The sequence below is a fragment of the Corvus brachyrhynchos genome, unplaced genomic scaffold (assembly GCF_000691975.1).
Source record: "Corvus brachyrhynchos isolate BGI_N302 unplaced genomic scaffold, ASM69197v1 scaffold258, whole genome shotgun sequence".
NCBI lineage: Eukaryota > Metazoa > Chordata > Aves > Passeriformes > Corvidae > Corvus > Corvus brachyrhynchos.
In genome coordinates this window covers 668,565-694,030 of record NW_008240122.1, presented here as the reverse complement: position 1 = coordinate 694,030, position 25,466 = coordinate 668,565, and the positions used below count along the sequence as shown (strand labels likewise).

Genomic DNA, 25,466 nt, shown 5'->3' with positions numbered 1-25,466 from the left:
CAGCAGGAAGAAAGGGATATGTGAAATCCCAGCTTTCATCCAGATGAATGCAGTCATGTTCAGCTTGGAAAGATGTGTTGTCTGTGTGCTGTGGCCACAAAATCTGCTCTTAGGTGCTACTCTGCCTGTTTAGAATGCAGGTTTGAGACATAACTGAACCTATAATGTTTCTTAATTATCAGTACACTAGTAATAAACTGGTTAACAGATTAATCTGTTACATATCACTAGGGATCACTTACAGTTCTGTAATGCTTTACATGGTTGTTAATTGCATGTAGTTATGAATTCTGTCACATTTTTGCCTATAAATTGCACCGAAATATTATTGAATTGCAGTTTTGTAACCCTTCACTTTAACCTCCCACCCTACTTCACAACAAATTTGCAATTCGGTTGCAACTTTAACTTCTCACTTCAAGTTTTTTGGATGTAAACCGCGTGGAGAGTCCCCTGGGTTTCTTAAGGGGCTTCTCTCTGACATCCTGGCAGCCTTTATTAATGAAGCAGTTCAGCTTCATTATGGTTTGTGGTCGTCTCCACTCCTTTCAAAAAATCTGCCCTCTCTTGGTCTTTAACTGCCTTTGTAAGTTGTTACTTATTTCTCACATTTCTCGACTGTTGTTTTTGCTGCTCTTCTATATCCCTTTCTCTACCCAGTCTCCTTTCAAATAAACAAATAAACCCTTTAAATACTCTTTCCTCATTGCTTCAATTTGCTACATCCATTTGCAGATTTCATATATTTCTAAAACCTGCTCCTTCATAATCTTGGTCGTAAATGGTACAATTGATATTAGGTACTGAAGCACTTCAAAGATTCTACACCTGCCAAAGATCCCCAACACTGCCTTTCAGTTATCTGCTTAATAGCAATTACATATTTTTTATTTTACATACTCTCTAAGACATATCAGTCTACTTTGGCCTTTTTTCCCCTCTACCTGGTTTTAAGTGTGCTTTATTCCACTTACCTCTTTATTGGTTCATATGCAGGTGAACTTACATGCTGTTTCTCACTCTCTTTTTTGCTCTTTAAGTATCCTCTTGTCAGGGAGCAGCATGGGCCAGCTGGTCCCTGAGAGAAGAGGAGCCAGGTGCTGAACATAACAAGGTGGACAGGACAAGGGCTCCGTTCCTCCTCGGCAGCATTGTCTCAGAGCTGGCCCTGAGCACAATTAGCCAAACCTCCAGAAGATGGGGTGCTCTTAGCTCCTTTCCAGTGCTCTGTCTTTCAGGTGTTCCATCTGAAATCATTGGTCTTGGCAGCTTCTGATAATTTCCTCATTTTTCTGCACAGACTGTCCAGTCCTCCGTCAGAGCCTCTTGCTCGCAGTGTCAGTCCCTCTCAGATTAGGACCAGATGCTTTTCTGTTCTTTGAAAAGATGATTAAGTGTTAACTCAGATTTAAATGGTGGGGTTTTAGTTATTTAAATGGTGGGGTTTTCATTATATTTTGCACATGTATTTGCATCTTTTGAGGTATTTATTAATGATCAATTCTGATAATATTACGACTTTCCAAACTTTTACAAGGTTCTTAAAAATGTGTTTCTTTCTGTTTCTTTTAGTATCTCCTGAAGCAATTGGATTCCTGTCTGCGGTCGGGGTGTTCATTATTCTCATGTTACTACTTTTCCTATATATTAATAAGAAGATGTGTTTTGAAAATGTTAGTGGTTTCCCAGATCTCGATTCAGGATATACTACAAGAAAGAATTCACAAGATAAACTTTGTAAGTATCTGACATACAGTGCACTAAACTTGATTATAAGAATGCACATTTTTACAAGGATGTAGCAACACATCAAACGTTGGGTTTTCCTGTGACTGCAGTACTCAGAAAGGAGCAAATGTTTGTATCCACAAGCCACAGAAATTCAACAGCTATATAACCAAAGAGTTTGCATGGGGAGATACTTCTCTTGCCCTCTGAGAATACTCTTGACCTTATTTTAAACATTCCATAATTTTGTATAATTAAATTTTTTCGAGTAAATTTGTGGATGGGATTGTTACTCAGCCTGTTAAAATCCTTCACCATACTTTTGGAGAAGGTCTTGCTTTTATTCACCTGGAAAATAATTTTAAAGAGTAATTTTAGTGACATCTTGTATCTGACTAACACATTATTGAATATTTTTTAATACAACGAGGTCTTTAAGGATCATATGTAATGAAAGAACTTAGACCTTGAAAAAGATATTGAGGGTTGGTAAAGCAACCTCTTCCTACTTTTGTGCTGTGAAAATTAAACAGGCTTTGTTATCTGACTTGAGAGAAAGAGACAGGCACCAGAGAACAGAATGTGAAATTGAAGAGTCCTTCTTCCCCTCTACCTCTTTAAAAGATGTAGCTAAATTTTTATTTTCAATTTTCTAGGAAGAAAAAAAACTTTTTCCCCCCAAAAATTGTCTGTTCTTAGCTTTCTTTTTTTGCTACAAAGCAAGTCTTGATGTTCTAAAATGTCTTCATGTAAAAGACAACAAATATTTTGGGGTGAAGAAGTCTCCATGATGTGTGTTGTGTTACGTTAAAAGCTTGTTTTCGCGTGACATGGATGAAAGGATATAATTTAAATGTCTCACAACTTCTTCTTTGCAGGTTAGAATAAAAAAAAAATTCCACCTCACACAGTTGTCTTGTTTTTGAAAATAATGAATTTTATTATGGCTAGTTGATGCTGCATTTGATGAAAGACTATGATTTTGCTGGTTGATTGTGGCTTCACTTCAAGATATTTATTTAGCTGTTTTTTTATTATTTTCAATGCATATTGAATGAAAAGATGAAAGCTGCAACTGCCCCTCGTAAATGTATTGATTTTTGAGATAGCAAAGGCAAATAGCTCTGAAATTGAAGCTGGAGAATCAGAGATGATCAGTTTGTGAAACAGAGGACCACTCACTATTAAAAGCTGTTGCTGAATAGGCTGGACAAATGGCATTTTTTAGAAACCTTCACCAAAATCTGAACCTTCCCTCTGTGTCTTCCCTGGTGGACACACTCAGCAGTGCTGTGGATGACCTGGCCAGTGTTGTTGGCGAGGTCGGCTACTCTGTAGCTGACTCAGTGACAGAGCAAGTAACAAGCATGATCAGTGGCCTGCGGGCAGAAGATGAGAGCTCCAAAACACAGAGTGATAAACCTGTAGAAGGCAGAGAGGAACACACACCGTCATTAAATCATTCTCAGGAAAGTAATATGAAAACAAAGGGAAGTGCTGCAGAACACAAAGAGACTCATAATTCTGATTTGTTAGATTTTGTAAGAAAAGGTACAAGTCAAGTTGGACTATCTGACCATGTCTCAAACAAAAACCAGTGCCAGTTAAGAGGCACAGATAATAATAATCCTGTCAGTGATACAGAAGTACCTCAGGATTTGAAGACTGTAGGAGGACCTTTTAAAAGGGAAGCAGTAGGGGGAAATGAGTGTTTTATAAATGGTAAGGATAGTAACCTGAAAAGTAACAAATTTACTGTGGAGCAATCTATTGAGGAGCAAGAGATTTGTCTATATGCAGTATCAGATAATTCTGAGAATCATGTGCATAAAAAAATCAAACCACAGTCACCTGGAGTTGATTTTAAAGATTCTGGTAAAGTGCACAGTATGAATGTTCCCCAAGATTTAGAAACAAAACTTGTTGAAGTACAGAAGGAGAAATTATCAGGCTCCAGCTTGAAGAAGATGCACAATGACCGTCTTAATTGCCTTAATGAAATCAAAGAAAAGAAATCTGAAGCCTTCTTTGACAGAAAAGGAAAACCCACCTCGAAGGATGAAGGCAATGTGTCAACTACAATTGCGAATAAGGGTAAAAGGGAAAGCTCAAAGAAATTAGAAAGAGAGCTATATAGTAAGAAGACAGCAGGAAAAGGTGAGGAGTCTGTCAGCAAACTGCATTCTTCAGCCTTTCCTGAAACTTATGATATTTCCTACTTTTTTCACCTAATTCGCACATTTAGTAACAGCGTTTCCTGTGAGTGAAAGTAGGCTTGTTTGTTTCAGTGCTTCATTTTCTAATTATGTTGATATTTCTTGGAAGTTAGTTACTTGCCAAAATATTACGTAAAGGAACTGATTAATAAATGCCTTTTCTAAGTTTACTCTTTCTCTATACGGTTTTTCTTGCCTTCTCTGCTTTGTGGTGTTTTTTTGCCTTTCAGTTTCTGCTGAAAACTATGAATTAATTAATTCTGGAAATTAATACTTGTTCTGTGAAAGTGATTTTTGTTTCTTTTAAAAGCATTGCATAAGATGTACTATGATGATAAAAGAAATAACTTCTTTTGCATTTACATTACAGTAGATCTTCAGAATATTTCTGGGATATGTAAGATAATGATTTCAACACACAATGAGAAATGAGACACTCAAGGAGAAATGGCAATTAAGCGATTTTAAGTATAGAAAGAAGTGAAGGAGGCTTATCTTAAAGTTGTAGTCTTAAAAGAAAACCTGTGTGTTGTTGTTATGGATACTTTGTGTGCCGTCTTCGACATCTAATCACCTTAGTGTGATAAGGGAATTGCAATAACAGTTTGTGAGTAAGAAGTAAAACCTTGCAATTTTACATACTTTTGCAGGCTGCATAGTAAACTTTTAAAAAGCAACACGTGCTTTTCCAGAGGTGCTGATTCTGTAAAGAAATGAATGATTTCCTAATAGAAACACATTTTTTTCTTCAGTTGTGTGTGTTTTCCTTATCTGAAAATTTCAGTTATCTGCTTTGTTGAGTTTTGGTTTGGTTTTGTTTGGTTGTTTTTTTTTAATTGGAATTAGGAGTGTTTTCCATGTTTGTATGATAAACTATGATCTCATCTATTTCTTTCCATAATACTGTATTTGTAAGGTATATTCTCTCAAAAATGGCATTTAGGTCCCATAATAAGCAAATTAATAGCTTTCAATAGGTTAATAATTGCTCATGACCCATGTCAGCCAAATAAAGGAAAGGTTTTACTAAGAACATAAATTCTCTTTGGCAAGTTTCCAAATAAGGTACAAAATTCAAATGAGAAGTAGCAAGCAAAAGGCATAAAACCCTGAGATTTTTTTTTTCCCCTAATGTACAGGAAGCTATTTTTTCCCAAGAAGCTGAAACCAAGCATTGTAATTAAAAAAAAAATATTTGCATGGATAGCTTACGTTTTAACTTCAAGGAGGTTTTTAAGTCCTCTGAAGAGGTCTTGCTTCATGACTTATAATAATGTGTAATGGTATACATTCTCTTTCTTTTATGATGGGAACTGGAAAAAAAAACTGCTATCACTGAGAACTTCTCTCTTTCTTTTATGATGGGAACTGGAAAAAAAATAAAAACTGCTATCACTGAGAACTTTTGAGTGCTTACAAAAGTCAGTGTATTATTAGAGACATAACTTTCAACTCTTCTTTCAAACATGTTGCTACATGTTTTATACTATTCCATTCTTTATGCAGGCTGATTAATGAACCTGATTTCATATTTGTGAATACATTTCTTGTAATGTTAAAGGGTGCACCTAATACTGATGTCTGGCACTGTATTTTAGGCCTGGTACGCTCTGCTTTAATTACAGCTGTGGAAATCTGTAGAAGTTTCCTATGTGGCAGGTTTCAACCTCTGGAGGGCCATATGAGATACAGAATTTTACTCTGTGTTCCAGCAAAGGAGACTCCTTTTTCTGGGCAGCCTCTTGCAGTGAATGTGTTAGCCAGAATATATCCTAGTTGGTGTGATATTTTCAATAAGTGATCAATGAAATTGAACTTGCTTTATAGCCATCCATAAATGGGAAGAACCATATCTGCTAGACTTGAATTAATAGCCTAGAGTTGAAAGATCTAGTTGCTCCTTAGCAGTCTTTTAAGGCACCATTTAACCTATAAATAGTAAATTAAGTTGATGTACACATTGTGTGTAGAGCTGGTAGCCCCACATCCAGGTAAGGTTTTCTGACATTTTCCATTTCAAGACCTTATTATGAGTTTCCTAAATTGTGTGCCAAATTTGAAAGAATTGTGAGGAAATGAGGCATACTTTCTGTCTGAAATCCTATTGTTTGATTTTTTTCCCCTAAGTTATAGTTTAAAATCTTTATCTGTTTCCAAAAATAGATTATGGGAAAAGCATGCTGGCTATTTGTGCAAAAAAATTAAGTAGATTTCACATCAGCTTTACAAAGATGCTGTGGCACCTTTGTGTATTGAAATATGTGCTCAAAATGTGGGAGAGCACTTCTCCCATATCAGAGATGCCCATGTTCTTCTATGAAAAAACACCTAAGTTTGACAAAGTTGGAAATTTCTGGAAAGTTTGCTTTTTGAAAAGACATGGTAAACACTTCTTATACTTTGCTTGTTAAATTCACTGACCATCCCATTTGCACTCATATGCTTCATTGTAGGGATTGAAGAACAGAGCAGGACTTCCTACCCTGCCTTTGATACTTATGGTTACTGAAGGACACTGGGAGTTTGAAGAGAAGAATTCAGAATAAACATATTCTATGTGACAGCAGAAATTTCCTGAGCAAATAGGACATGATGCACATGGTGGATTGGGATTTAAATTAGGATGGGTAACAGCTGTGGAGAGAACTGATAACCTCATGTGAAGGCGGAGAGACTAAGGGTCAAAGACCAAGGTTACATGAGTAGTTGGTTAAGTGCAAGTAAAGAGAATTTGGGGTAGAGAAAGAGAATAGAGGAAATCATCATAAGAGACCAAAATTGGGTGCTTGGAGCAAGAACTTGGAATATGGGGCTGGGAGGCAGGAACTTGGGATGGGATTCTACTTGTATAAATGTAACTTTCCAAAAGATTTCTTACCTAAACTTGCAGCAGAGGTTTTTCTGTATGAGTACCAGGGAGAAAAAGACCTCTATGGGGAGCAGTTCCTAAAAGTAGGAAGGCTGGACCTCTGTAGTACTAAGAGGCAAACACTTGACTGTAAAATAGCCTAGATGGCTGGCATACATTGAGTTAATTTAATTTTAACTGGCTGAATTTTGGGTAAGCTGAATCTGTCCTCTAGCAGGAATACCCAGCCAGAGGAGTGAGACTGACTCGGCATGAAGGCAGACACTAATGGGAGTGGAAATGCAGACCTAGAGCTGAGGGCATAAAAGCAGGTAGGGGAGAAGCAGTTGAGCGTGGCTGGATAGTGTGTTAGACAACATTCCCTCAGATTCAGGAGCTGAAAAACAGCATTATGGGCATCTCAGAGCTCTGCTGGTAATGGAAATCAAGTGGCAAATCATACACCGTAGGCTTGCTCTTACAGTAGAGGTAATGCTGACTTCTTTTGAGTTTCCATGAACTCTTAATGCCTATTGAAGTCTGAGATCTACAGAACCTCTGCAAGGCATGGTAAATTTGGGCAGAATCCATTTGAACTTTGGAAAAAGGGAGGAGGAAATTTTCCCTTTACAGAAATAAAAATGCAGCTAGTCTTTGATTTGTGGGAGGAAGTCATGCTTGAGATGTAGTTAGAAAATGTTGGCCACGGGAGTGGGCACTACAGAACTGCTGCAAAAGAATTAACTAGGTAGATTTTTTTTCCTGTGTAATTTTTGCTGTTGCCAGATGTCTGCAGTAAAAATCTGCATTAATTTCAGTTATTGAACAAGGAGCTGTTTATTGTAAGTTAAATAAAATTGTGCATGCAAACATCTTTCACTAGCATTTTCTCATTTGTTATTGTGAGTTTAAGCACTACTGGCATAAATATCCTAAAGATGATTTTGTTGTAGGCTTCTTTTTGTAAATCAGTTTCATTTCTGTGCTATGCTACATGCTCACAGCAAAAATCAGCTGGGAATGTAGGATCAGGAGCTGCTTGCTTGATATGTTAGGCATCCAAATGTAGTATTGCAGCAGTGTTGGATTTACTTTACATAAATTATTTTAAGCATTTTCCTACTTAATGAGGGGTTTCAAGAATGTCTATGTGCCACCTTACGTGTTGATCTGTTTTCTGTTGAAAAGTGTAAGAATGGTTTTTTGGGGCTTAATGATCTTTCAGGTCTTCCAGAAAATGAAAACAGCTCTCAGCAATTACAAAATCATAATGCTTGTAATTACAAGATATTTTAAAAATATTACAGAAATTTTAATTGAAATGGCTTAAATATCTTCAATGATAACCTCTTATGGTTATTTTCTTGTATTCTATTTTGAGCTGTAGTCGATTTGCTTTATTTTATTCAAACAGACAATTCTTATATGAGTAAAGACCAGCATGGTTCATCATCTGAGAGTGAAGATGAAGCACTGGGTAAATATCATGAGGCCTTGTCTAGAACCCAGAGTTCCAGGCTGCCAGTGGTGGATGGCAGACAGCAAAAAAACTATATATGGGAAACCAGACAAAAATATAGTCCCCTGTCTGCAGAATATGATGGATACAGTAGTGAAGCCTCAATAGATGAAGGTAAGAGTGATTTAAAAGCCTTCCTTTTATTCCAAATTTCAGAATTGTGTTCTGGATAAGTAAGTCCTAGACAAGAGCAGCTTGACTAGCAAATAGTCAATGTCTGCAAGAAATATCCAGACACCTCTTATATTAGTGCATGCTCAAAAACAAAACAAAACAAAACCCACACAATTGTATACAGTCTTCCAGAAATACTACAAATGATACAATATCTTGTTATATTAAGTTTAATTTAATTTTACCATTATTAATTTCATTTTTGGGGCAATTTAAACTGTTTTGATTTAGGAAGGAGACATGGCAGCTCTTGTTGAATTTGTGGTATTATAAATAAAAAGAAGCCATGTTATTCCTTTATTGATAAGCTATTCTAACAGCAAAGTAAATGGAGTGGGTTATTGGCTACAGTGCATATGGTCATTGCAGTGTGCATTGCTGGAATGTTCTGTATCTTTTCTTCTCATGAAATGACAGAAAGAACTTATTACAAAGGTTAGATTAATGTGTTTTTCCATGGTGCTAAAAGTTGAATTTAAACAATGGATGTTTTCTTACATGCTATATATTTCTTGATTTTAAGTTGGGGTGACAGCTTGATGTAGAGGCTGAGAATTCTGCCGTCAATATTTTGTCAATATGCTTTTTGTATTTGAAAATAGCTGTGTCTATAGCCACGTTCAAGCATGAAAAGTGAGCTTCTGTGGAAGTTAGGTAAAAGTCAGATTTTGATACAGGTGCTGTGTTATAGTAAGGTATTTTTGGTCTCCTTTAGTATGTTAAAACGCAAAAGATTTTTAATGTTTGATGTTTTCTAATAAAAAGTGGATACATGTAATTTAAAAATGCTTCACCTTAAGTGTTCTATGCAGTCCAGACAGGCTTGTAAAAATTTACATTTTCTACAATTCGATATAATTAAATGATATAAAAGTCTGTCTGCTGTTGAAATTTGAAATTAGTACATGGTCACTCTTGATTCCAAGCTAAGACTTGAAGGACATGAAAGCCACAGTTAAAGTAAGTTGCAGAGGATTCTTTTTTGATGATCAGAAAATTCATTTCCTTTGCTGTTAAACTGTAGGGAGGCAGGGAGTCTGAGTTCCAGCAAATAGTGAAGGAGGTGCAGAGGTGAGGTCAGGTGGTAAGAACAGATCTTTGAACACTGTGATGGAGAAGGAATAGGAATAGTAAAAGTATGTTTGGTTTTAATATCTACTAAGATCTCTCAACAGAATTGGTGGGGGGAATATGAAAGATAAGATACTCAGGGTTTTTTATGGCTTGTGTTACTGTTGGGAAAGAATGATGATGTATATTAACAGGAGATGGAAAAATTATTAGGAAATAATACCAGATATAAATTACACAAGAACTATACAGGAAGATTCCTTTTAGGTATCTAGAATAATGTATTTCTCTCTCGTCAGACTACTGAGGCTAGTTGTTGAAATAGCCATAGTCATGTGACATTCCTCTTTATATTTTGTAATTGTTCAGAATTTTTAATCCAATCGAATTCATCTTCTCAGTGAAAAGTCCTGAGTTCATCTGAGCTTTTTACTTTGGCTCTATAAGATTTAAGCTTCAGAGGCATTGTGCTAGTCTGTACTCATTTTTTAAAAATTTTTGTTACTCTGTTCCTTATCATCGTCTTAAGTCATCAGAGTTTGTAGTCACCAGTTTTTATCCTGGGGAGTGATAGTTTCCAGTCTGGAAATCTATATCAGGATTCCAGTCTAAGACAAAAGAACCTTTTTGGCAAGTCCAAATACTGCATCTAAAAAGTTACAGTGGTTACCCCCTCCTTGTTTTATTTTATTCTTCTATTGCTAATATCTGTCACCAGGTGCTATTCTTTTTCAATGCTCTCTCCATTCAGGAAGCAGGCTGGATATAAACCCCATTCTAAAATTTGTTGTAATGAAGGAACATTCAGGGTTTGGAAGCAAAAAAACTTCTTAAACAAAAGCTATCAAAACATTCTAATTTAAAAACTTAAAATTTTTAACCACATACTTCTACTTGCACAAAAACTTTAATAATGTCAGTATTTTGCTTTTGCTACTGCTTATGAGAGTATTCTCTTCCCACATTTTACAAGGAATGGAGAATCAGCAGTGTTATTTTTTTTTGACAGCCTGCAATCATTCTACAGCGTACGTTTGGTAAAATGCTTGCAGATTAGAGTGATGAGTTTGTCTCATTTTATTAATCCAATATTCTCAACAAAATTATGTTCACTACTATTAAAAAAAAGTTTTGGACATGACAACAGATTAACAGCCTAACATTTCTCACTTCTCAGTGACCTGAAGGTGGCACACTGGAATAATTAGTGTTAGTAATTTTATGTTCTTCCTAAATTACTTCAAAGAATCTTTGCACAATGGTAAAAATGTTTTAGGACAGAGGAAGAGACAGCACATGCCTTATCTGATGATCATTACAGAGGGAAAGCTGCCCAACATAGAACTTCAATGAAAAGAGGTGAAAACCTCATGAGGAAGGCCCACAGTCAGAAATAAATAAGACATTATTACTACCAAGCAGTTCATATTGATGCCTTAAGAGGCCTCCTAGACACAGAAACTAGACAGGAATAAAAGAATAAAATAGGTATTTATTTGAAAAGCCTTCAAAGGTACACCCTGGGAGCCAGAGGCTATTGCCAAAATGGACCCCAAGATGGATGACAGGTCATGAGTTCTTCACACCTTTATAGTAGGTTTGGTTCATTTGTATCGCAGGGTTAATTCTCCAATTAAAGCTTCAGTTTAATGATGTAATTCCCCTCAGCTTACCCTCCCTTAGAGGCTCTTTGGTTCATACTTTTGGGCCTAAGACAGTCTAGATGTCCTTGGAGAGCAGGCCTGGCGAGGCTTTGTCATGTCTACCTAGCATGAGAGAGCAGAAGTTAACAGGCTACAAGAAACCTCAGAGTCACACACTAGACAGTACAGGATTTGAAAAATATAAAAGCTAAAACCTAAGGCATCAGTATGTGTTCAGAGAAACACTTCACTTAACAGATGATATTAAGAATCTCAGATTCCAAGGGGGAAGCATCAGCATTCCAGATGTTTCAGTGTGATTTTTAAAAATGGTAAGCTTTACTGTTCCTTAAACTTGGAAAAAAATCTGTGGAAGACTTGATGCCCTGAGAACACGGAAATTATTTGTTAAATACTTGGCTTTTACGGCTATTGAATTATTTTTATAAAATGCATAAAGACAGATGATAGAACTGTTTCTTGCCTCTTCTGTGGAACAAGCAGTGTGTATTTAAGTACATTGTTTAATATGAGAAAAAATTGTCAGTGCATTTGACTTTGTGTGCTTCTGTTTTCTCATATGTGCTTTATCATGTCTATTTCTAAGTGTAACATTTTGGCTGTACTTTCATTGTAAGGCACTGATCACTCCATATGTTGAGCATGTAACACTTGATAGTGTTAAAGTGAAGTGATGAGAGGACAGAATTAATTTTTGTCTCACCACTGATTTCCTCCTGCTCGTTGCTGGTATAGCAGCCCCTGATCATCAAGAATAAGGACAAGGGGGGATGGTTTTAAAGAGATCTGAAAGATCTACTGAAAGTGAGTGGGTTTAGACTAGATATTAGGAAAAAATTCTTTTCTGTGAGGGTAGCAAGGCACTAGAACAGGTTCCCCAGAGAAGCTGTGGATGCCCCATCTCCGGCAGCGTTCCAGGCCAGGTTGGATGGAGCTCTGAGCAACCTGGTCTAGAGGAAGGTGTCCCTCTCCAGGGCGGGGAGGTTGGAATGAGATAGTCTGTAAGATCCCTTCCAACACAAACCATTCCATGATTCCATGACTCTATGAATTCCATCAAAGATAGAGTAATATGAGTAATGGAAATGATATTTAATTTTCAGAAAATTTTGGATTTCTCTGCTGAATTTTCTCTTCAGCAGTTAATCTCTATCACATGTTCTATTTTGCAATAGTGAGCTGTGTGTTTTCAAAGGAGTCAATAAACAGTTTTACTGATAATGGTTTACTCTGAGCTTCCGTCTTCACTTTTAAAATTCGTTTATTTAGATGTGTATGTACTTAACTCTGCACACACAAAATTTAACAAAGACAAAAATATAATATTGTCTTTATTAACACACCCTGTATGTTTTGCTTGCCTTGCTAAAAACATGTATAATATTAATATGTTTGCATCATTCAAAATGTCTGAACATAGTATTTTAAGGTTTGTTTATTATCAATTCCATAATTAGTTTATTACATCCATTTTCTGGCTGCATGCCTCTAAAAGCATCATATTCTGAAGCCTGAAAAATTGTGTTGTATGTTTTCATATCATTCTTTTCTCCTCTAGATGGCCATATTAATCTTTCTTTTCAGCATATTTCTACAGAACTCGCATGGCATTTTGTATGTTTTTAATACTGAAATGAAGAAAGCTATATGCTCTGCAGGCTTTGTTGGTGTATTTTCATGATGGAATGTTCTAGTAGCACTTTAGGTAATGCTGTGTGATTTAGAGGTTTAAATTTTCATTCACAAATACCTGCTTATGGCCAGTGTCTGACCTACTTCATATATTTGTATTGCACACTTGATACATTTAGATTTCTGTATGTTTTACGTGTGTATATATATATATATATATATGAAAATTAAATTAATACTGTGCTTGAATGCAAGTATTTCTACAGACTGTAAGCCATTGTAAATATATAACTTTTGCAGTGAGCTCCTCATGGACAGGCTTAATTCCAGAGTATCACTAAAGGAAAACCTAACTCAATAGAAAATCAAGTTGATGACAAATGTGATCATTAAAAGTAAAATGGTACAGAGGTTTACACCTGAAATTGTACACTCTTGCATAAGAGACCAAAAGTTTTCTATCAAAGAAAAGAGAAACCTGTGTAGCTACAGGATGTGTGGCTCAATCTCTGTGCTTAGGCCCAGAGTTTCGGGGCCAGCTCAAAGTTTGAAATCTTAATTTTGCCAAGAATATTATTTTTGTACTTTCTAATATTATCCAGTAAAGTATGGATACTTACTGAAGTGACCTCTTTTCCCTGTTTTCCTGACAAAACTTCCTTTTAGGTTTTTATAGTGTGTATCCTACTTTTATATTATTTCCTACCATTTCAATATGTTGAATATGTAGTATTGACTTTATATGCTCCAACTATTTGTAGTATTTTGGAAGAGGGGATTAATATAGACTGTAATATTACACATCTATTTCAGAAAATAAAGAACAAAAAATAAGGGGAAAAAAAAGGCAAGCAAAAATAGCGCCATAAGATATTTCTGCTAACAAAGAGTTTATGAATTGAAATAGGGATCTAAATAAGGAAGTGTAAAAATGTTATGTTTAAAATCGAAATTAAAATTAAAATTTTATTTCATAATTGGAAATATTTTCTTTGTATTTCATAATTGGAAATAATTTTTAGTATCTGTATTGGGATCTTAAATGGACCACGCTTTCTTAATAATTTGAATTTCAAAAACCCACACAATATTATATTGAATTGGCCTCTTTGTCTCCTTAAGTGGCTGCTTCCTCAACTTTGAAAAGTCAAGCATTATACAGGCAAGTTGTTGTGTTTTTACTATCTCCATAAGCTCCACAGGCAATGTATTTTCTTTAAGGAAGCAGTCCCCTAAATTCCTAAAAATTGAAGTTTTTAAACTTAGAAATGTTGGAGTAAATATATTAAAATTACAGTTTTTCAGGCAGATGTCAAAAACTATGGATGGTTTTTTGCTTCTGAAATCAAGATCCTCTGAATACCCTGAGATGAGAAAGGTAGAAGAGGGGAAGAAAACAGTTTGGGATTTTTCATAGTTAATTTGTGATATGCTTAAAGCATATCTTGCCCAAATTACTTCTTTAACAGCTGTGCTAAATTCCTGACTGGGAGCAAGCAAGGGGGATTGATCCCATTTTGAGGCAGTGTAAGTTGCATCATGAAGGGAAAAGGAGTAAGCTCACTTGCTTATTTAGCATACTTAGATGTACTTTATTTAGCTATAGTTTGCCAGTTCACTACAACCACAGGTTCCATCTCCAGCCTGTTTTAAAATCTTTTTCTAACTTCTCAGTTGGTAAAGCCCCCTGGCTGAAGACATGTTATTTCTGAGATTGGCCCAAGTGCCTTACATTTCACAAGGTTTTTTTGAAACATATGGAAGCACTAAAAGACTGCAGCGAGAAAACATAAGTTCTCTTAAATGAGAATCTGCTGCTCTAGCAGGCATATGCTACTGGATTTTATCCATCTTTTCCATATTGTGAAGGTAGAATATGGTTATTTTTGTAGTTTATCTTCTCCACTTCTATTCTTCTCTAGGCTTTCGGCACTTTATGTTGATGTGTCTGTGGACATATGTTTGCCTTGTTCCTCAGTGTCAATCTTTGCACGTGAAGGCGACTGTTCTTCTGGAATCTCTTGGATCTAATTCTTTATGCAGCTTTTTGCCTTTTCTTTCTCTCTTGTTAGTTTTCATGTCTCAGGAAAAGTCTCCTCACTGAATTACTTAACATGTATATATAGAGATTTCCTCTCAGTATCTTTCCAACGTAAACACTAAAAGCTCTTTCACAAGCATCTCAGAACTGGTGTAGAGGTGAATCTCCCCAGTCTGTTTAAGCAACCTGACGAGTTTTCATTGGTAAATACATTCTGTGAAGCAGGATCCTACTTCTTCAGACTTACCAAGCTGAGGTGAAAGCCATTGGACAGGCTGAGAGAGGAAGAACGGAGCACTCAGTGAATTCCATGATAACCATATGTTTTGCAGTTTAGTTTCTATATTATTCCTTGCATGTAAGTAGATCTATTTTCAAGCCAAGTGTGAATGAAAACTTACTGGTTTGGAATTACAGAGTGAGGGCCTCTGTATGGCTGTATTGTGTTCAGCAAAATAAGGCTACAAAGTTCTCTCAAAATTGGTCTCTCTGTACATTTCAGATGCTAAGCATTACAGGCAAAAACAATGTCTGACATGGAAAAGAACTGTGTACTGGTATTCACACTGGAGGACTGAAAGCTCAGTTGAATACTCAATCATAACTAGTTATTTTTCTTCTTTTTCCTCTAATGTGTCTTAAAGAAATGAATAAATTCAATGAAAAGAGTATTTAGGAAGAAGGTGGCCACCTACTTTCTCCTGATGTGTCTTTATCAGATTACCTGTGAGATTCCTCTGGTATAACACCTATTGGAAATAAATACTCTTTTTGTCCTGCAACTTTGGATAGGCTTAGGACTTCAAATAGTACATTCAAGGTACTTTGAAAGGGTCTTCACTGAAGTGATTTAAGACAAGTCTTAAGACACCTTCCGAGCAGTGTTCCTAAATGCTTCGGAGTGTATTTTGAAGGCTGAGTCATGTTGCAGCTGTGAATACTCCAATTCTCATACTCGTGTATCTTATCTGATAGTACTTGTGTACCATCAGTTGATGTTATTGATGTACTTTTTGGAGGTTTTGGGAGATTTTTTAGTTACAATATTTCTTTAATTGATCCATCTTCCTTATTCTTATTTTTCTATTATGTGGGCATCTATCCCTGACATTTTTTATTCTAGGAGTAATTAAAAATCTTCCTGTAGTACGGGAGAGAGCATTGATGCAATAGTAATGATACAAAGTTCTGATTCCTCATCATGTGTGACTGCCTCCTCTGGTTAATTGAAATGAGTCTTCATTGGCTCCAAGCCCTTAAAAATCGGAGAATGACAGTGTCTTGTGATTTTGAAGCTTCTGGGGAGTGTGGCTGTTGAATCCATTGCTATATCAAGGGAATATTTAAGGATAGTTTAGTGAAAAAGATACTTTTGTAATTCAAGGACCTGCAGAATAGTGTCCAGAACTAACTTGATTTGCCATGCTTTCTACTTAGTGTCTGTGATGCTGTAGGTTTGGGTTTTCTTGTGATTTTTCTTTAGTGAGGGTTTTGCTTGGGGTTTAGTGGGATTTTTTTGAGTTCCAAAGTAGCTTCCTAGTGCATTATGACAGACTTCTATTGTTCTTCTGTAATAGTGGAAGACAGTTCTGTTAAGTGCTTGAAATTATGATGTATGTTTCCACAAAATATACTCAGCTGAGCATTGCAGAGACGAAGGTGATTTAAAGATTAACTCTTGCTTTTTTATTCAGTTTTGCAGAATTCATATCTTTTTTTCCTTCCCAAGAAAGTGTAGCCCTTTGTCTTGTGAGAAGCTCCTGATAGAAAGGAACTTTTCATGTAAGTAATTGGGCTATGATCATGTTGAGGTTAGCTTCTTTACATGTATGAATAGCAAACATATATAGCAGTGCATAATGTTTACTAATTCTTGAGTCCTGGAATAGGCTGAATTTACAGATGGGGGTAGAAAGTACATGTGCAATTCAATATTACTCATGTAATTTTCTTAAGGAATATTGTGGAGGGGCCAAGACATAAACAGGGAATTTAAATGCAAAGGAGATCCATGTGTGATTGAAGCACAGTTTGGAAGCGAATGGATTTGCATTGAGGACTTGTGAGTTTAAAAGCCAGATAGATGATATCAAAGTTGTGCACAGACTTTTCAACCAAAGGAAACACATGAAAGTGCTTGATGGAATGAATTTGGGTAATTCTGAAATCATGGGTTTACCCTGTGATGAGCAGCAGAGATGCTGGGAAAAAAAAGTGCTGTTAAAGTATGCCTACCATCTACTGCTGAGAGAATAAATGTAGTAACAAAACTTGGAGTTAGGGATGATGACAGGATTTTCCACAGAAAAATTCTTTTTCCAGCTAGACCAACTCCAAAAAGGAGGAAAAACTGTCTTCCAGTGGGAAAGGGCTTTTTTTCCTGATCTGCACAAGTGAGCGAAGTAATCTCTCAAATTAGGTTTCTCCTGCCAGTATTTTGAAGTCTTTGAAGAAATACCCTTTCCATTGATGTGAAGACTTTGAAGAAAGTCACCCTTAGCAGTGTGATATCTCTGAAGCGATGTAAATCATACATTAATGATAACAGGAAAGTTTTCATTTTATTGTAAACTTACTCTTTTCATAGCTCTCTCATCTATTTGAAGCTGGAATTTACGAGAAGATCATTAACTTGGAAAAGTTCACAGACATATTTGTGACTGAAATAGTTCGTATTTAAAATAGATGCTCTACATTCACAAAATGTAGAACTGTTTTGTGATATAAACACAAGAGATAGTACTACATCAGCAGAAAAGATCATTTCCTTGATACAGCAACTGCTTTTGCTGATTCTGAGAGTTCATGGCTCTATCATGGAAGGAGTGACTAAGAAACAGGATTGAACAGTAGACTGGAATTCTCTGTGTAGACATTTTTAGGTACATTGGAGAAAAGAATTTTACCCAGTACTCTACTTACCTCCTGAGAGTAGTCATGCTACTTGATTCGTGCAGTGGAGCAGTTTAGGTAAATATGAGGACTAAAAACTGGAACAGCTTTCAGAGAATGGAACCATAGAATGTTTTGGGTTGGAAGGGACCTTAAAGATCATCTGGTTCCAAACCCCCACCACGGGCAAGGATTCCACCCACTAGATCAGGTTGCCTTAGGCCCCATCCAATCTGATCTTGAACTTTACTTAAGAACATTACAAAAGAATGGCTTATCAGTTCTTCCTCCATAACAGCTGTAGATAAATGGAGCATTCTTCTTACATTTAAAGGTTAAAATCAAAAGATTTTTAACTCTAGTCTGAGACTAAAGTTTGCCTCCCAGTTGTGCCTTTTCCCTGTAGGTCAAGGACAGGTTACCATTAGGACTGTTATTATTTTATTATGGAAATTTGGATTCTGGTCTTTTGAGAGAAGCTAGCAGACGTGCTTAACTGGGTATAAGATTTTCTGTGTGGTCACCTATGCCCAATTCAATTAAAGCTTCATCTTTATAAATAGGAAATCCTGCTGCATTCACCTTCTCACCACTTAATAGTTCAGCAGCATGTGTTTTATTGTATATATCTGTACAATTTCTTGAAAAAAAAAATACAAATGACCCAGCTCTCTGTTTTGACCTTTGGTTTCAGTCTTGTTGAACCATTCTAAATTTTGTCCTTAAAAGTATTTTGTGAAAGATTTTCAATTATGATGATTCCCTAATTGTTTTAATTTTTAAGGAAGTTTTATTACATTCCTTTGCAAATATATCAATTTGTCAGATAAAGGTTAAAAATTAGATACATTTTATTCATGTTAAAGTCACACCCAGCTTATTTAAAGGCAGCTTTGACTTAGAGTTGCAAGCCTGAGGATATTGATTTGAATTATGCATGACTGTCTGGTATGCAGTTCCATTAGCCTGCTGGATGGATAATGTAAACATGTTCAGAATTTTAAGTATCCTATATGAGCGGCAGGTTAAAAATAGAGCTGATAAGAGCATGTGTATCTGAAAAATCCAAATCTTGAAGAATGAAACTACAAAAGGTTCATGTCTTCAAGAGGCTGACTTCAGGTGTGATTTTCTTTCCTTTGAAGCTGCTCAGCCTGAACAAATACAGCTGATGTGTGACTTGAACAGGTGACACGAGTGGTGTTGGCTGCTGCAAAGCATTGACATCTGTACCACAAAACACACTCGGAACCAAAGGGCCAGGACCAGCTCTGTGACTTTTGGCAAAAAAAGTGGGGTTGTATCTGTTCTGGTTTAAATTGGTCAAGGCTTAGACTAGGGATCAGGCTAATTTCTTCATATCTTCCTTGAAGATACGATTTGGGATGTTATTTGATTTTTCTCAAACTTTCTGTGGCCTTCTGTTCAAGGTTATATCTGATCAATTGTTTGGTTATCCCTGTGTTTTAGCAGTCAGTAGTTTGGTAGTATAAATAATGACTTCTGAAACATTGTTTTTAAATCCTCAGCTCTGTGCTAGTAAGATTTAAAAACAGATAGTATCTTTTTAGAATTTTGTCCAAGTTCCTGTGAATTTTAATAGAAAAAACCCCTTACTACTATGGAATGAAAAGTACAATGTCATCTATGTTACATTTTTTATTATATCTATATTATATATTATAAGAGTTATTATATTTCCAAGTGTTTCTGTTGCATCGGTAGCATTTGTGGCAATTTGATGAGTTGAATGAAAATCAGAAAAATACTATTGCAGCTATTTTCAACATCTGATGGATCCAAACCAGAATTTTGCATTAATGTCTAACTTTGCATTAATTTGTACCCACCTTCTCAAAATTATTTTGCTTGGAATCCTTAGTATTTAGCTTTGTTAAATGCTTACATAACGCCAGAATGGAACTATTTTTAGATTATAAGAATGAGAGAGAATAATGATGTCTTTTCCCTGGACTTTACAATGTTTGTTTACTTACATCTTACTATTAGCAATAATCCCATGAAAATCTGCAAGTAAATGTATGACTTAAAAGCTGTTCTTGATGATGAAGTTGATTATACTGCTCGGATATATTTTTTTCTTTTCCCCTCAACTCTTGGTTCACAAATTGTATATCCACACAAAATTTGGCCAGCAGATCATTTTTGGGTAGTACTGGTAAAATTTGAAAAGGTGCTTTGAGTTGATGGTCATTTTCCCTCAACTGAGGAACAGTTAATCTGTTAAGAGACGAGCATCTAATGCTCTCCTTCAGAGAAACTCATCACCCTGCTATTTGATAGTAGCTGTTATCTTGACTGTTTTCAGAGTGAAATTCCTTTTAGTGGCAATGAGAACCATTGCTCTCAATCATCTGCTTGTCCTGGTGCCATTTCTTTCCTATCAAGAGAAGGCACTTTAGAAGAAGAAAATCTTTTGAAATAGCAACAGTAGCTGTCATTAGTGTTAAAGGCAATCTGTTGGCCACAGAGGTCTAGGGAGCTACAGTGGCAATTTCCAGAGAACTTCAATATTTTGAAAAGGAAGAACTTTAGAGGGATGATAACAATGGTAGTTTTTTCTTTAAAAAAGGACTACTTTGTGCTTTGATTCTCCTCAGAGAGGACTGGGGGAATCTCTTGTGTGTTTTTCTGCACAGTGAAGATAATCCAGGAGAACATGATACAGAGGAGAAATAATAGCATGTGTAACAGTGAATGTAATGGCCTGAGTACAGAGCCATTCTGTAAATATCTCTGCTGTTCCAGATGATCCTTTTTTTTGTAAGTGGTTCTGACATAAAACTTCAGAACTGTAGTATTTTGGTAGCACAGATAAGTTAGCATAAATGCCACAATGTAGCAGTCAATTTTGAGTTCCTTTTCCTTGTTCTCTAGCTTTCAGTTACTTTAAAAGAAATTTTCAGAGGACAAAAAAAGAAGTGAGATTTAATTCTAGTTGAAAGTTCACAGTAAAAACATTATGTGGATTTTTTTTGTCCCCAAGAGGAAGTTTGAGAGAGTTAGAAGTTAAATTTAAAGGTTAGAAGAAATCCGGGTAAATATAAGTCTAGCCTACATTGAAACTGTTAGAAAAATGAAAATATTTAATATTTCTTTATTTCATATATATTTGTGGAAAACTTGCAGAATGATACTGTTATTTCGTAACACAAGCAAGGGTAAGAGTCTGGGATTCATGCATCAGTGTCTCTGGCTCAGATATTATACTTCAAAATCTCTGTATTTTAAAGCAGGGTTGAGCCTGTGGATATGAAGAAGTCAAGTATGTTTTTTTGTTGAGTGTTTTGTTGAAATACTTAGAGAAGTTTAGATAAATGAGGAAAAGAGGCAAGAGCAGCATTTGTCTACTCATTCTTCACTGTCTTTCTTGCTCTTAGTTGCTATCACGAGACTCATGTATGCAGTTGATGTCTTTCCAATGATTTAATGCATTGAAAGTTGGGAGACAGTTCTGAGTCTCTAACAAGTTCATACTACAATAATTTATTTTTCCTTCTGGTATTCCCCTTTACTTTTCACACATAAATTCAGATTATGCTATCAGCACTTGGTTTTTGAATACTGTGTAAATTTTGCTGTCTCAGTGAGAGTCTTTTGTTTTTAAGAAGAGGTCAGAATACAAAAACATAATGGGAAAAATCAGTTTAACTGCCCTCTTCTACTCTGAATTAGTACAAATTATTGCCAGCTTGTTGGAAAGCAATCTGCATTTGAAAATGTCCATAAGAAATTGGTATAAAGAGAGAGTTTAGGGGAGTTCTATTTACTCTAGTTTATGCATAATCTCAGAGTTGCATGCAATGTTTCTGCAACTCCTTTCAGAAATGCTCGTCGAGATTTGCCATGTTTTACATCTTCTGTGGATATATTGATGTAGAAACACTTAAACTATTGACTCACAATAAACAGCAAACTCAGAATGATTCTGTGTACTCCCATTTCCATTTTAACACTGTTTCAGTGTTGATCAGATTTAATTAATTTATGTCTGTACCTTTTTTTGTTTTCCTTGAGCAAAAGTACTGGATTTCAGATAGAAAGGAACCCGCTTTTTTATTTCATTACAAATGGTAGTATATGGCATACTTTAATTTATTTTTTTTTGAAGGGGGGAGAGGAAGACAAACTCTTGAAGGGGTTGGATATTCATCCTGTATAGATAGCTCAGATTCCTACTGTGCCAGTTTTCTGGTGTTCGATAAGGCACACAAAGCAGTTGTGGGAGAATGCATATCACTTGTATCCATGGTAACTCGAAAGATACTTTGGAACTCAAAAGGATGGAATAAGCCAGAGTAATAGGTCTCATTATAAGGGCAAAATACATAAAAGGTTCAGGCATATGCTTTTAATTAGTTGCCAAAAATAGCTGGAATCAGGGATGATGCAATGAAACAATAATTCTTGGTGTTAGAAATGAGCAACACTTGAAATCTAAAGATGTGCTCAGATGAAAGGCTTTTATCTTACCATCTTATGGGTACTCAGTCCATGAATACTAATAGGTTTGCAATGGTTTCTTAATCATGCTTAGGACATGAGAGTGCACACTGATAAAAGCTCCTGCAAGTCTCATATGACTGTAAGTTTCTGAAGTTCCATAGTGATGTTAATTCTCATGGCTGTGATGCAGCTTCTTATGAATAGCATGTGCAAAGCATTCTCTCCTGTCTCACAAGGGCACTGCTGGAAAATAAATGTAATGTGTGCTTCTATGTAGGGATAACAAACAAATCGTTGAAAATGCAGATTAATTTGAGGTTAAAGATCCAGTATTTTTCAGAATAAGTCACTTTAATTAATTTTAAATAGGAAGGTAAGCAATGGGGAAAAGTGTGAAAACTTGAATGGATGGACGAGAATTGAATACCAGAGAACAAAAATAGAGCAATGTTTGAAGGACAAGATATAGGATATTTGAATAACCATTTTAATAAAAATATTTTAATACAGTGAATAATTTTAAAGTTTTCTATTTGAACATCAGTGTTTGTAAGGAATCCATCTTGTATTGCAGTGCAATTCTCCACATTATTTCCTCTGTTGCTATAGAAACTAATTCTAGTGCAGCTGTGATCGCTTATCAAAATTCTAATGTTTCAATAACCATTTCTTATTTTGAGTTATTTAAATAGCCTTGTCTTACTTTGAATCAAACTGCACATTTCATCACTGCTGAATTGTTGACTGGTCAAAATGTTAATGTGAAGTGATGGCAAATGCTGTAGGGTTGTGGTTGGGGTTTTTTTTTTCTTCTTGCTATCTAAGCTATCATACTTATTGTTAAAGTTTGAATAACAGGCAAATTAAGGCTCTTTTCATTTGTTAAATTTTAAAGGTCAATATTTGCTGTCTAACATCGGCATTTTGTAATGCACATTACTTCTTCACTGTAATCTTAATTATATTTAATATTTCATAAACCTTAAATGGTTCCTGTTACTGGTACATGGCCATGGGGGTATGTGTGTATGTATATATGTGTGTTTACATATATATCTGTGTGTGTGTAAACTATTTTTAGGATGCCTTTAACCTAAAAATATATGTCTTGACATGTTCATTTTGTTGAAATAAAAATTTCAATGACGCTACAGTAGTCTGTCACCAGTTAGCAAAGTATTCTGGATCTCTTTTGCTCTTGTATTATATGTTTCTTTGGGATTGGGTTCAGGGTTGTTTTTTTAGTGATGGTAGTGGTGGGGTTTTGGGGGTTTTTTTGTGTTTTTTTGGCTGGTTGGTGGTTTAGTTTGTTTGTTTCTAACAATGGAAGTGCTATGCTGGTAGGTGATATGTATTTAATGCAGGATGCAGCAACGTTCTGATTGTGAATTGTGTTAAACATCATTCTGCTGAATATGTTTTCAACTGTATTGCTAAGATCTAAAAACTTCACTCACCCTGAATTACTAGGAAGGGTGTGATGGTTATTGGCCTGAAGACATGTGTTGTACCCTTTCTGCTGCTGTAGCACAGCTACCGAAATGTTCCTGTAGTACTTTCAGGATAATCGCTGACTTTCTAATGAGTGTACACTAATTTCATGTAGAGTGAAATAAATAATTTTCAATTTTGAAATTATCATACAAACATTTTGCAGCTGTAGCTGTCAGACTTTGATTACTAATTAACTGCTGTGCACCACCTTTAAGTCTCTTATTCGGCAAGCAGCATCAAACAGTAATTTCAAATTAGGTATATAAATTTTTACTAGTATAAGAAAGGTCTATGAGAAAAAAAATTTTGATGGATAGGCATATTTTCACTCTGTCCCAATGGCTAGTAGGTTTATTATTGTGAGTGTAAGACCATGACAACACAATTTTCCAGATAGTGTTTTGGGAAGTTCACTGTGTTGAGAATGACTGATCCCTGATTGTTCAGTGCTGTTGTTTGTTTGGGTGGGTGACATGGAGGACCAGTTCCTTTCCTGCTCTTTACTGTGGGCTGAAGCATCAGGCTGTAGGTCTTAGGAGCCCTTTTGCAGCTTGGCCACAGGTTTCTCATCCTCATAAGCTCTTGCTTAGCTCTTATGGCTGGCACTGTGGCTGAATGAAAATATCTTTACCAGCCAGACTCATACTCATTTAGTCTTGTCAAAATGCAGAAAATTACCTATTTTGTGAATTGTATGACAACTATGGAAACATAGCAACATCTACATCATACATTACTTGTAAGCCTAGTAAAGCAGCTCATCTGTGGCAGTGAGAGGTCTCAGAAGCTCCTCAAAGAAGTGCAAGAAATTTAGTTTTGAATAATTGTGTTTCTTTATGCCTGGAGAAACTTGTTTGAGGCCTTGCTGGAGTGAGCAGAACAGACTGACATGCTCCCTGCTGCTTAATCTGTGCCTTTTCTGTGAATTCTTAGCCCTCTTACTGGGTGTGTGAAGGAAAGATACCTTGGTTTCGAAGCATATCCATTTCCGGTGATTTCACAGTGTCTATTTTGCCTTTCTTTTTCTGGAGAGTTGGCTCTGTAAATGATACCGGAACCATTCCTAAGCGTACTTTCTACAGACACTAATATCTAAAAGGTTTTAAAGGAGTTCTTGACCATACATAGACAATTGTCTTCTGTTACTGACCTGTTAGGTGATCCTGCAAACTGAGATCATAGTAGATTTTTTTCTGGGTTCTTACCTGCTTTTTATTTGGTAAAGTTATGAGAGCTGTTTCAAAACAAAGCAAAACAAATCTGATTTTTCTAGAATGCTTTTTACAGAAATACTTTAATTACTGCAGGAAAGACGGTCCATTTCATTAGAGCAAGTCACGGAGCCAGTGTGTCAAGTAGAGAAGGAGAGAAAGTGCGTGAATAGATAAGAGAAATCAAGGTCCTTTGGAATTCTAGGATCTGAATAAATAATTACCACTGTCTTCCCACCTAAAGGAAAAATAACAATCTAAAATATAAATGTAAAAATAAATGCTTATTGTGGGAAGTGTCTTGCCTCTCCTGGAATGTAACTAGCTGTATTCTCTAGGTTGTGCAGATTTTCACCTACAAATATGGATATTCCCACCCATCAGACATCACTGATTTCTCTTTTATCTCTTTGCTCTGTTGACATTGCTTTTTTCTCAGATCTGAACTACTTTTTCGCATGTCATATTTTTTTTTTATTTTCCCGTTCCTCCACCTTTCTTCCTCTGTA

The 25,466-nt window shown here is 35.9% G+C and overlaps 1 protein-coding gene across 8 annotated transcripts in view; it reads left to right on the top strand.

Annotated features, from left to right (window-relative positions):
- Nucleotides 1–25,466, top strand: part of SYT14 (synaptotagmin 14) — a 76,822-nt gene that overhangs the window by 13,118 nt on the left and 38,238 nt on the right. For 2 of the 8 annotated variants that reach the window (XM_017744836.1, XM_017744835.1), the window contains exons 1-3: nucleotides 1,660–1,737; nucleotides 2,607–3,885; nucleotides 8,207–8,425. In XM_017744836.1, the coding sequence (XP_017600325.1) occupies nucleotides 2,943–3,885; nucleotides 8,207–8,425 (1,162 nt within the window). In that variant the 5' untranslated portion in view covers nucleotides 1,660–1,737; nucleotides 2,607–2,942. Of the gene's footprint in view, nucleotides 1–1,572; nucleotides 1,738–2,606; nucleotides 3,886–8,206; nucleotides 8,426–25,466 lie in introns of those variants that run through there. The other 6 variants (XM_017744840.1, XM_017744839.1, XM_017744838.1 and 3 more) reach the window with 3 other exon arrangements.